Source organism: Pithys albifrons, chromosome 3, assembly GCF_047495875.1.
Source record: "Pithys albifrons albifrons isolate INPA30051 chromosome 3, PitAlb_v1, whole genome shotgun sequence".
In the NCBI taxonomy this organism is placed as follows: Eukaryota; Metazoa; Chordata; class Aves; order Passeriformes; family Thamnophilidae; genus Pithys; species Pithys albifrons.
Genome location: NC_092460.1, coordinates 45,962,609 through 45,975,030, shown reverse-complemented (window position 1 = coordinate 45,975,030; position 12,422 = coordinate 45,962,609). Strand labels below are relative to the sequence as shown.

Genomic DNA, 12,422 nt, shown 5'->3' with positions numbered 1-12,422 from the left:
AGTAAAGCAGGAAAAAAAATCAAACATGAGCAAGGATTATCCTCCCCTTAAAATCTGAGGGGTGTTGGTGGGTAAACAGGGGATGTATAAAACATGATGCTGCTGTGACTGGGGAAAATCATTATAAGGATAAAACAAGTGACACTTAAAGGGAGTCTATGAAGAGAGAAATAATGGGCTAAATATTGCACAGAAATATATGAGGACAGAACTGAGCTCCTTGCACTGCTTGAAAAAAAATCAACTGGATTGTTCCCAACAAAATATGTGTGGTGAGCTGAACTTCTTCCCTGACACATCCTGATGCACTGAAGGCATTTGCTATTCAGATGAATTCAGCTGCTGGGTTTGAATTGGCAATATTTGGAATTTCAGCTGGGATTGGCTGGAGAAGTCACAGGGTGTGGGCTGGGAGTGGATGGGCTTGCAGGCACTTGGGGCTGGTTGTTCTGAGGGTGAATTGTAAAGCTCTGTGTGGCTTTGAAGGGTATTTGCTCTGCCAAGTTTCACCAGAAAATTTGCTTCCTTGAATGCTCCAAGCCCATCAGTGTGGAAGGGAGAGCGTGAATGAAGACCACAGTGAATGTATTCAAGAAGTAAAATTCAGAGTTGAAATTTTATTGATTTCACAGCTCTGCTGTTTGGTAATAGCACACATTATCATATGGAAAGAATTCCGGAGCATCTCATGCCTGGTCTTTGTTCACTTGATTTTCAGTTAAGAACTGAATGCTTGCTCCCTGGAATAAGGGTTTGCAGATCAGAGTGGGGAAACCATGGTCAGCTCTAATTTTTGGCTTTTGTGCTGTGACAGCTTCAAGAAAATTGTTATTCTGCAGAAAAAAAAAATAATGAAAGAATCGGGTTTATTCAAGAAACGTATTTCTATTCAGATGGAATTTTATAATATTTTCCTTTTAATATTTTTTTCTTTAAAGAATATTTTACTTCTACTTAAACCCAACCTTCTGCATAGTCCCAAGATGCTGTTTGTTGTTGCAGCCCTGCCTGTTGTTTGCTTTGTCCTCCTTTAGGAACTCCTATGTCAGACTGAGGCATTTATGCACCAACACTTGGGTCACCAGCACCAGCATTCCCATTGACACTGAGGAGGAGAGGCCTGTGATGTTGAAGGTAAAGGGTTTATTTGGGGGTTGAAACCCCAAACTCCTTCCTGAAGCTGTCTAGATCTCCCTTCTGACAAGTAAAATATGCACAATTATAAAGGTAATTGAACTGCTCACCCACATTAAACCAAACCCTGTTGCAGATTGGGACGTGCCAAACCAAAGAGGACAAAGAAGCTTTTGCCATTGTGTCTGTTCCTCTCTCTGAGGTCAGAGACTTGGACTTTGCCAATGATGCCAACAAGGTTTTAGCCTCAACAGTTAAAAAGCTGGAGAATGGAACAATAACCCAGAATGAAAGGAGGTTAGTGAATTTTAATTTTTTTCCCCTCCTAAATTAGTGTTTGGTTGCTCCCACTTCAGTCCTAGCACTGTTAGAATGTTCTTCCCACCTGCCCCAAATTGAGGGATTTTGTTGTAGCCAAATAAATCCCACTGCCAGTGCTGTAGCTGCCTCTTTGTCTCCACCTGCCTGTTGTCAAACTGAGTATAAACGAGCTTCTCTGCCAGTGTTCACTTGTAACCTGTAAGGCATCATGTGCAGCTTTTTTTCTTTTTCTTAAGATGTTAATTTTTGGTGATGAGACTGAATTTTTGCAGCAATTAGACCAGATGGTTCAATACCCTAACAGGGAGATCTGTAATGGCTTGGGTGTTGGTGCTCAGCCTCCAAAAGCCATTTCATGACTGAGGGATGTGGGACATCCCTGTGTTAGCCTTGTGCCACTGCCAGGATTGTCCCACCTTGGTGGTGACAGGTGGGTGCAACACCTGTGAAACATTTTGGAGCAGTTTCAGAATAGTGACATTATTTGTTTGCTCCTGGGATTTCCTTTGGGGGGAAAAACCCTCAAACATCTTTTTACTGTCTTGTACTGTCCTGCTGAGATAAGGAGGAGTCACAGCAGTTTATTCCTGGTTGCTCCATCTTACATCTGCCTTTTCTGCTCTTTTTTCTTGGGGGACACCCCCCCTTGCTGTTTTCCATCAGTGGGCTGAGAGTTTCTTAGGACTCACATATGAATAAATATAAGGAAAATTATATATATGAAATAGTTTCTTGTGTCAGTAGGGAAATTACCTACTGGCAGAATGTTTTTATTCCTCTACTGAGCCCATCATCTTGTTTCATGGACTCATGATAAAGCATAAAAATCCTTGCTAGGATGTTTAAGTTTCTTTTTTACTGCTGCTGGGCCTTGAGGCCAGCTGGTATGGATTTTGGATCTCTGAATACTGTATCAATCCAGCATCCTGTATTTTTCTCCTGTTTTCCCTCTGGTTGTTGTTTAATGCCTTGGTAAACAGCCCTGTGATTGATTTAAGCTCCTGCTGAGCCAAGGCTTGGAATCCTTAAGTCCGTGCCAAGCTTAACTTTGCAGTGCTGGAAGTTCCACTGCACCAGGTAAAGCTTGTTATAAATGTGATTTTTGTTCTTAGCCAGCACTGAATGACTATGTAATAATGATTTGTCCATTAATCCCAGGTTTGTAACCAAGTTACTGGAAGATCTCATTTTCTTTGTTGCTGATGTGCCAAACAATGGGCAGGAAGTTTTGGATGTGATCATCACCAAACCCAACCGGGAGCGGCAGAAATTAATGAGGGAACAAAACATCCTGGCTCAGGTATGGCCTGCTGGATTAACAACTTCAGTGTGTCTACAAACAGATTTGTGAGAGAGAGTGAGGTGAGAAAATGTCATTTTTGGGTCACTTGGCCAACCCACATTGGGTTTGGGTCTGGTTGGATTGGGTGGATACAACACTATGGGGTCAAGGCTTGTCTTGGTCCCCGAGTCAGAGAGAAGCACAAGGGGCCGTGTCTGATTTAGTTTCATGGGATTCTGGTGACTTCTAAGACTACATTTGAGAGCAAATTGTTCACAAAATTTGAATCAAGTGTGCAACACAGTCCCAATCCTGCCAGTGTTCCCCATACAGGAAAAAGTCTAATCCCTTATAGACCCTTTGTTTGCATGAGGGCAAACTTGCAAGAAAATAAAAATTAATATTCTCTTTAAGTAGCCTACTGAAATAATAATGAAAAAATAAAAAAGGGGGAAAAGGATGAAATTGGACAGCAGCCAGTATTGTCTTGCTTTTTCATTGTTAATTTATCCAAAGTAAAGGCACTTAACAGTGTTTAAAATGAGGGGTTGGAAGAAATAGTGATGTCAAGTTGGTGGGAAATGCAGAGCTCAACAGAAATGCCCAAGGCTGGGATGTCTCACATTGTGCCCCCACTTGCGTTTAGTCCAGGCTGTTGTGCTGATGCTCCCAGAGGACACCTCCAGTGACTGCTGTAGGTTTGGCAAAAATCTGAGTCTGGTTTTCATTCTCAGCCCTTTTGATTTTGAACAGATATTTGGCATCCTCAAAGCTCCTTTCAAGGACAAAGGTGAAGGGTCAATGCTGAGGCTTGAAGACCTGGGTGACCAGAGATATGCTCCCTACAAATACATGCTGAGATTGTGCTACAGAGTTCTCAGACATTCCCAGCAGGACTATAGGAAGAACCAGGTCAGTGGTGGTGAGGATAATTTTCCTCATGATTCCTATAATTACATATCCTGGTTTGACACCACTCTCTGCACTTAGAGCTGGGATTCTGGGGTAATGTGGAAGGGTTTTGGTAGGTTGGTAGTGTGTGAATTCAAAGTTCACCAATGAATATGACAAGTTCACTTTGTACTTTTGCAGCCTCAGGCTGAGGTTGGGGCCCACTGCTCCATTCAGGAGCTTTCTGTTATTTAAAATACTCTCTTGGACTCTGGATTGTAAAGTGGGAAGGCTGCAAAACTGTCTGTGTTTGTAGAGGGATGGCAGTGAGGCAGAGCAGAGGTTGTTCTATCAGGTGATCTGATTTCCCAAGAAGGATTTCAGCACCTGGACTAAAAGGAATAGAGAGAAAAGCTCGAAGTGCTCTGTGTGGCTTCTCTTTCTTTCTTTCTGATGCTCTACAGAAATATTTCTGTCTTGGACAGAGAGAAAGCAAGGAGGGAAAACTCAGGAAAAATGGTTCTTGAACATTATAAAAACATTTTTGTTTTTTTCCTTTTAAAAAAATCAGTTACCATGTCTTGAATTTTGTATATATTTTTGCAGATTCATTCCTTGGGTTTATGAAATAATAAGAAGAGTTAGTCATCCTTAATATGGAATCTTGTTTCTTGGGGTACATATTGTAGGTGTTCAGCTCTTGTTTTTTTTCAGGCCAGCTCAGAGAGGGAAGTTTTGAGGTTGTTTTGATTAACTGAGCTGAAAGCCTCTGATTCCAAAGGGAAAAACTTACAGCTCAGCAGCTCACCATGGGAATCCTCCTTTTTTTTTTTTCAGGAATACATTGCAAAGAACTTCTGTGTTATGCAGTCCCAGATTGGTTATGATATTCTGGCAGAAGACACCATCACAGCTCTGTTGCACAACAACAGGAAACTGCTGGAGAAACACATCACAGCCAAAGAGATTGAGACGTTTGTGAATTTACTCCGGAGAAATCGAGAGCCAAGGTTTGCTCTGGTGTCTCTTTTCTCCCAGTTTTGATGGGGCAGACCAAAAAAACCACCTAGAAAATATCAGTACCATGTGTAGTTCTTGGGGTTTGAACACATTTCAGAACTAGGAATTACTGAAAAAAAAGGTTTATACTTTATGGGGCAATTTAAAAAATTTGCTCTAACTTCAGACTGGGACAAAGAAAAAGAGACTGAAAGTTTAATTTCTCCTCTGTGAAACTGCCCCTTGCATTGGTTCTCCTGCCAATAATCTTGGTATAAATGACACAGATGTAATTTTTTTCCAAAGTTTTTATTAATACCAGTTTTCCTGCAGTTTCTGATTCCAGGTCAGGCCTGGAAAGGGCCTGTGGTAGTGAAGAACCCAGAAAACATGTCCCCTAAACCAGATTTTGTTCCAAATGAAAAATTCTGGCCTTGAACTTCCCTCAATTGTTTATTATTATTATTATTATTATTATTATTGTTGTTGTTGTTGTTGTTACTGTTGTTATTGTTGTTGTTATTGTTACGACTACTATTATTATTACTATTATTATTACAGTTATTACTACTGTTATTACTACTATTACTACTGTTACTACTATTACTACTATTATTACTATTATTATTATTATTACTATTATTAGCTTTAGGTCAGAATATAAAGGAAATGGATATTTTTTTCTTTCATAAATTGGAAAATCTATTTTCTTACTGGATTTTCAGTTGTAAAAGTATCAAAGCAATACAATTATAAAAAATTAATATACTGAAGGCTAAATAATGTCCCCTGTAATGTGACTGCCATTTTTTTGGTAGCCATTAGGAATCTGTGGCATAATTACCTCATGCAGCTGCTGTGCATCCACTTCTTTAAGGCTGGAGCCCAGGAGCAATAAATATCTGATAAATACACCTTGACAGGAGGGTGCAATCTGAGCACTAAGAGCTTGATCTTATGATACTGATTTTCCTGGAGGGTTTGCTTAATATTCTCTTTGTGATTGCTGTGCACTCATCATCCTGTGCTGCCACAAAGCAGAGTTTCCATTGGCTGTAGATGGTCCAAGTTTATCCCTGGATTTCTGAGGAAGTGGAATGTATGTGGGAGATGTGTGTGTGTGCCTGCTCATATCTGCTCCCCCAGAGCTCTTGCCCAGTTTTAGCTACATTTTCCAGAGGAGTGGTGGGTTCAGGGATACTCAGTTCCTGTGACTGTCATGGAAAGAGGAAACTCCATGGGGGTAATAGGAGCTTTTGATATCCCAGTGAGGCAAAGGGTGCAAGGTGCACTGAGGAATCCGTGGAAAAGGGACAAAACCAGATAGCTCAGTGTGCCTCAGCCTGGGCCTGAACCTTGTTAAGCATCAGAAGACCTAAATTCAAGAGTTAAATTCATGGGAAAGTGATTTCCCTCCAAAGCTTCATTATTTCTGCTTTACATGGTACAACCTCTTTGAATACAGAGGTCTTGTCTTCAGGTCCTGCCAGATCTTCACTCTTCTCTGCTTGCCCAGAGCTCCCTGGCAGTGTCCAAGGCCAGGCTGGATGGGGCTCTGAGTGACCTGGGCTAGTGGAAGGTGTCCCTGCCCATGGCATGGGGTTGGAATTAGGTCATCTTTTTAAAAGGTGATCTCCTGCAGTGCAGAGAAGTTCCTCAGAGGGCACGTGGCTGCCTCTAGCACAAGGAACATCTTTCTGTTGGGGTGGGGGACATGTGTGTCACCTGCTGGGTGATGGATGGGGGTGTGTGCTCTTGGTTTTGGTTCCTGGCAAGGTTGGTGGCCTTCAGGGGAGCTCCCCTGCCAGCCACACTGGAGACACCCCCAGGCTGCTCTTAAGTTCTGGCACAACCCTTTGGCCTTTGATTTGTTGAGAAATGTCACACTTGGTGTATTTTTCTTTTCTCTCCCTGCCTGATTGCTCAGCACCCTTCGGGGTGGCTCTCAGAGCTATTACTCATCTTTATCTGTTGTGAGTTGCAAGGGTATGAATTGGCAAAAGTTGTGTGTTAATAAATATTGTGATTTATGCTCCCTTGAGCATCCCATCCTCTGGTTCTGCCTGCTGGGCATTTCTTCTGCAGTATTTCTGAGTGGTATTTGAAGTCTCACTTTTTGCTTTTTTTTCCCTGCAGGTTCTTGGATTATCTGTCAGACCTGTGTGTGTCCAACACTACAGCAATCCCAGTAACTCAGGAACTCATCTGCAAGTTCATGCTGAGCCCAGGGAATGCTGACATCCTCATCCAAACCAAGTGAGCCTTCCTGAGTGGAACACAGCACTTTTTGGTTGTTGTGTCCCCAGCAGTTTGTGGTTTGAATGGTTTGTGTTTGCAGGCTGGTTTCCACCCAAATGGACAATCCCCTGGAGTGCCCAGTCATCTCAGATGACATGGATGAGGAGGAAGTGTGGCTTTACTGGATTGACAGCAACAAGGAGCCCCATGGCAAGGCCATCAGGCATCTGGCTCAGGAGGCCAAGGAGGGCACAAAAGCTGATTTGGAAGTTCTTACCTACTACAGGTAACACTGCTGACCCCAGTACTGTTCTTGGACAGTTCATTTCATGGGCTAATTGCAATGGGATGAAGTTCAACAAGGCCAAGTGCAGGTCCTGCCCTTTGGCCACCCCAACCCCCTGCAGCGCTCCAGGCTGGGCACAGAATGGCTGGAGAGCAGCCAGGCAGAAAGGGACCTGGGGGGATTGAGGGACAGGAAGCTCAACAGGAGCTAAGAGTGTGCCCAGGTGGCCAAGAAGGCCAATGGGATCCTGGCCTGGATCCAAACTAGCGTGGCCAGCAGGCCCAGGGCAGTGACCCTTCCCCTGGACTCTGCCTTGGGGAGGCCACACCTTGAGTGTTGTGTTCAGTTCTGGGCCCCTCAGTTCAGGCAAGAGATTGAGGGGCTGGAGCGGGGCCAGAGAAGAGCAACGAGGCTGGAGAAGGGACTGGAGCACAAGTGCTGTGGGGAGAGGCTGAGGGAGCTGGGGGTGTTTAGCCTGGAGAAGAGGAGGCTCAGAGGTGACCTCAGCACTGTCTAGAACTGCCTGAAGGGAAGTTCTGGCCAGGTGGGGGTTGGTCTCTTCTCCCAGGCACTCAACAATAGAACAAGGGGGCACGGGCTCAAGCTCTGCCAGGGGAAATTGAAGTTGGAGAGCAGAAAAAACTTCTTTACAGACAGAGTGCTCAGGCATTGGAATGGGCTGCCCAGAGAGGGGGTGGATTCACCATCCCTGGAGGTTTTTAACCTGAGCTTGGCCGTGGCACTGAGTGCCATGATCTGGTAAAGGGAGTGGAGTTGGCCCAAGGGTTGGACTTGATGATCTCGGAGGTCTTTTCCAACCCAATCCATTCTATGATTCTGTGATCTGCCAATATCAAGAAGGGAAAACAGAAATTAAAAGTCAGTTTCAGGTTTTTCTTGCAGGAGGCATCACAGTCTCTGCTGTCTATTCCAGGAAGTTTCCTTTGCTCATGGCAGCTCTCTCTGTCTCTCCATCATTTTGCCTCTGAGCTTTTATTTCCTGGCCTTTAATTTTAGGAAGCAAGGCATGCTCTGAGGAAAGAGTGTCCTGAGGGTCTTGAGGATTAGAGGGGAAAGGGGATGATGGAACAGTGTCCTGTATGGTTTGAAAACAAATAGTCCAAATGCTCCAGCCTTCCATGGAACTATGTTTTCTTCCTGGGGGCTGGATCCTGATAGCAGCATCTTTCATGGCAAGTCGGTCCCTTGTTTAGCAAAGTCACTCTTGTTATTTTTGAGGATTTGCACCAGAAAGGCTGATATTGAGCTTGTAAAATGAGATTTTAAGGGATGCTGTTTTGTTTCCAACTGATTTCTTTGAACACCATGTTACTACCCTTTCTTTCTTTAAGGTACCAACTGAACCTCTTTGCAAGGATGTGCCTGGACCGCCAGTATCTTGCCATCAACCAGATTTCTGCCCAGCTGTCAGTGGATTTGATCCTGAGGTGCATGTCTGACGAGAGCCTCCCCTACGACCTGCGGGCTTCCTTCTGCCGCCTGATGCTGCACATGCACGTGGACAGAGACCCTCAGGAGTCTGTGGTGCCTGTCAAGTATGCCAGGCTGTGGACTGAAATTCCTACCAAGATCACAATCCATGAGTGAGTGGGAAAGGGTTTCAAACCAAAGCACAAAAAGCACTCTGTAGGGACAAGGCAGTTGTAGATGTGCAGTGTCGACAAAACAAAAGGTGTTTGTGTTGCAGAGCACACAACTCTGAGTTATTGTTACTCTTGGAGGCTTCCATGGGCAGCTTTCAATCAGCAACTATTTAAATTTTATTTTCCACTCTGTTTTTCTGGGTGTTTAGCTTTTATTCTGTGCCTTGCTCTGCAGGTATGATTCCTTCACTGACTCTTCGAGGAATGAAATGAAGACCAAGTTTGCACTAACGATGGAGTTTGTAGAGGAGTACTTGAAAGAAGTTGTGAATCAGCCCTTTCCTTTTGGAGACAAAGAGAAAAATAAACTTACATTTGAGGTACTTCTCAGCTATCTGCATCCTCCTTACAGTACTCCTCACTTCAGATAAGTGGATGTATTTAAAAACAAAGGCAGTTGCAGAGTAAGTGTTGGTGTAAAATAGCCCAGAGAAGCCCCAGTTCCTAATTCCAGTGTTCTTGGTGATGACAGTTGCTGCAGAAAGTAATATTCTTGTCTGCTGTTGTAAACAGCTGTAGTTTTCCAACCTTTCCCTCTTTCTCCTGAGCTGTTTGCCCAGGGAGAAGGGATAATGTGGGGAAATGAATGGCCATATTCTCTTTCTTTCTACATTACTGAAATAACATGTAAGGATCCTTCAGTATAAGTAGATCCTGTTCTCTCTGTGAGATATTACACTGAAGAAAATTATCTAATCCTGTGGTTTAAATATTGTTTGACATTCCTGACAGAAACTTTAGATACACCTAAATTTTCTGGCCTCAAATAACACTGAATAAACCTCCTCCAACCTATTTCCCAAACTTTGTCACTCCTGCCTTTGGGCACCTGATATCACCTCTGTCCTTACCACAAGGAACTTTGTTCTGACTTCCATCTTCCCCACAGCTGCTGTCTCTTTAGATGATTTCCTGGAGTCTTTCCTCTTGATCTTAAGTGTTTTCGCAGGTGCAGTTCAAGCCTTTCCATATCTCACCTTGGTTTTGCTGTCTTCTGTTATTTCTGACCAGTTGTTTTTGTCTAACTCTGACAAACATTTAATGCCACCTCGGTCCAAAGCCCATTTAAATCAAGGGGGAGACTTGTGGTAATTGGAGTGCACTCAAGACCAGAGTCTGTGGCAGCTGCTGTGTGTGAAATGTGCATTGCACAGCTGAACCCCCCACATGCTGCCAGTGCCCTCCTTCATTTTTCCTTTCTCTTTCTCCCAGGTGGTCCATCTGGCTCGAAACCTCATCTACTTTGGCTTTTACAGCTTCAGTGAGCTGCTCAGGCTGACCAGGACACTGCTGGCCATCCTGGACATTGTCCAAGTTCCCATCTCCTCCTACTTCGAGAGGCTGAGCAAGTTCCAGGATGGAGGTGAGAAAAGCAGCAAAGGTTGTTATTCCAGTGTGCAAATAGGTTTTTTTCAGGTTGGATATAATTTATAGAACATCTTATTACTTTTTCAAGGTTGTTTAGTCACCTACAGGAATGTGTTGCAGGGAACATTAGGAAGGTTGGGTGAAAAGGAACCTTGTGCAGCAGAGCTGCAGCTTTGGTGACTCGTGGCTGCTGTGGTGGTGTTGCTGCTGGAACTGAACTTTCAGATTTGGTTCTGAGCCTCAGTATCCCTTGCAGTGACCATCCCAAGTGAGGTCAAACAGCCTGGCTCACTGGCACAAATGTTTGTCAGTTATCTCAGCACTTCAGTGAAAGGGAGAATAAGATGTTAGTGGTCACCCAGTTGCAGAGGAACCTGATAGAAGTCCAGAGGAGGATCCTCTGCATGTGTTTATCAGTTTAGAATGTCCTTTTTCTAACCCCCGGACTATCCTGTATGACCTTTTCTACCATAGCTCTCAGCTGGGTTGAGGAATGAACGTGCCAGGAAGGTGCTGGAACTCAGCACTTCAGTTTTCCTGTGTGTGTGTGTAAGAGAAGTGTGACAGTCCTGTGGGCTCAGGGTCCAGGAGACTGACTGATGGCACAATTTGTTTTAATATGTAGCTGGTGTTGCCAGCCAGCTGGCTCACAGCACCAAAATGGATGAGCTGTCTTGTTGGAAACAATTATTTTGTGTTTTCTCTGGGAGGCATTTTCCCAGCTTTGAGATTTTTCTAATCATGGTTGTGCTTAGTCACTCCCACAGATGCCCTGCAGGAATGTGCCATCCCTCACAGTGTTTTCCTCCTTGAGGTTCTTGCACTCTGGAGAAGTTTAGGCTGTCAGTGTCATCTCTGAACCAAGAAGTTTTGCGCTTGGTTCTCTTGATCTTCCTTCTGTCACTGCCAGTGGAGTTCACAGCAAACCTCTGGAAGTCTTTCCTGCAATGCAGGGCACACTCAGCCCTGCTGGAGCTGGCTGCAGTCCCTCCAAGGCACTACAGAAAAGGCTCAGACACTTGGAATGATGTTTTCCTTTTTTGTCCTTGAAAGAGACTGCATTGCAGATGCTCCTCTCGAAGCCTCTGGACACAGTTGGGCTCCAGACACACTCCTGGCAACATGGAACATGCAGATGTGGTTCTTCTGTTCAGTTCCCACTCTGCCCAAGTCTTTAATCCTGGTTGTGCAGCTCATTCAGTGTTTTTGCTTGCATTCATTTCCCATAAAATCCTGTTGCATCCTTTTATTTCTGCTGAAGGATTTCCTTTGCCTTTTACACAGATACTCTTAGAAAACTGAGTTGTTGGAACCAGTTACTTGATTTGTTGGTTACCTGTCTTGGGTTTTTTATTTCTCTTTTCACTTACAGTGCTGGTCTCTTAGGCCATTAAAAAAACTAAGTCTGTCTTTTTTGAGGTTTTCTAAAATCAGAATGGTCTGTTGATTTTTTTAAGTGTTTTTTTCTTCATAACTTCCATAAAATAGAGACAGATGGATTGTTCCCTGCCCTGTTTCAGGGTGGTGGGAACATCCCACTTGTTAGATGGAGGTGAGGGTGACTTCTTGCCTTTAAAGAAGATCAGAATCCACTCTTCCATATCTTTCCAAACTGCAGCAGGTCCAATATTTCCCACATTGGAGGTGTCCCTCCAACACATTAATGCTCTTGGGATGAGCAGGTTTACACAGCTTGCTTTTTTAAGGAAAATTAACTTCCTTGAGTTGCAAAACTCATTACATTGATGTTCTTTAAACAAACCAAAAGGTAAGATTTTGTCTGCTGGGATTTTGTGTATATACTCTGAATGTGTGGAAGTAAATTTCAAGGTTTGGAGTTTAAGTTGTGGGGTTTTGTTTGGGTTTTTATGTATGTTGGTTGGTTGGTTTTTGTTTGTTTGTTTTTAAAGCATCCAGTCAGTGATCACAAATGTCTGGGCTTTAGTTGAAGGAAGGAGGAACATGGATTTCATTCTTGGAGCTCAGAGCTTTGAAGCTCTAAACTCCAGTTTTGACAGACACTGACAGCCAGTAATGATGCCCGAGACTGACAGTTTATTGGTATAAAGAAATATGTTTAAATTTTATCAAACATTAGGGGTGTGATCCTGTAACTCTGATGTAGGAAAGTGCTCCTGAATACCAGCCCAGGCTCTGTATGTTTTAATTCCATTACTATGTTACTGTAAATTTCCATAGGATAATATTAAATATATATTTAACAGCAATATTTTGTCAG

At 43.5% G+C, this 12,422-nt stretch overlaps 1 protein-coding gene across 3 annotated transcripts in view; it reads left to right on the top strand.

Moving 5' to 3' along the window:
* ITPR2 (inositol 1,4,5-trisphosphate receptor type 2) overlaps nucleotides 1-12,422 on the top strand; it is a 243,975-nt gene that overhangs the window by 59,425 nt on the left and 172,128 nt on the right. For all 3 annotated transcript variants that reach the window (XM_071551613.1, XM_071551611.1, XM_071551614.1), the window contains 10 exons: nucleotides 1,035-1,134; nucleotides 1,271-1,431; nucleotides 2,614-2,755; nucleotides 3,491-3,649; nucleotides 4,466-4,638; nucleotides 6,764-6,883; nucleotides 6,966-7,151; nucleotides 8,504-8,755; nucleotides 8,991-9,135; nucleotides 10,028-10,178. In XM_071551613.1, the coding sequence (XP_071407714.1) occupies nucleotides 1,035-1,134; nucleotides 1,271-1,431; nucleotides 2,614-2,755; nucleotides 3,491-3,649; nucleotides 4,466-4,638; nucleotides 6,764-6,883; nucleotides 6,966-7,151; nucleotides 8,504-8,755; nucleotides 8,991-9,135; nucleotides 10,028-10,178 (1,589 nt within the window). The remainder of the gene's footprint in view (nucleotides 1-1,034; nucleotides 1,135-1,270; nucleotides 1,432-2,613; nucleotides 2,756-3,490; nucleotides 3,650-4,465; nucleotides 4,639-6,763; nucleotides 6,884-6,965; nucleotides 7,152-8,503; nucleotides 8,756-8,990; nucleotides 9,136-10,027; nucleotides 10,179-12,422) is intronic.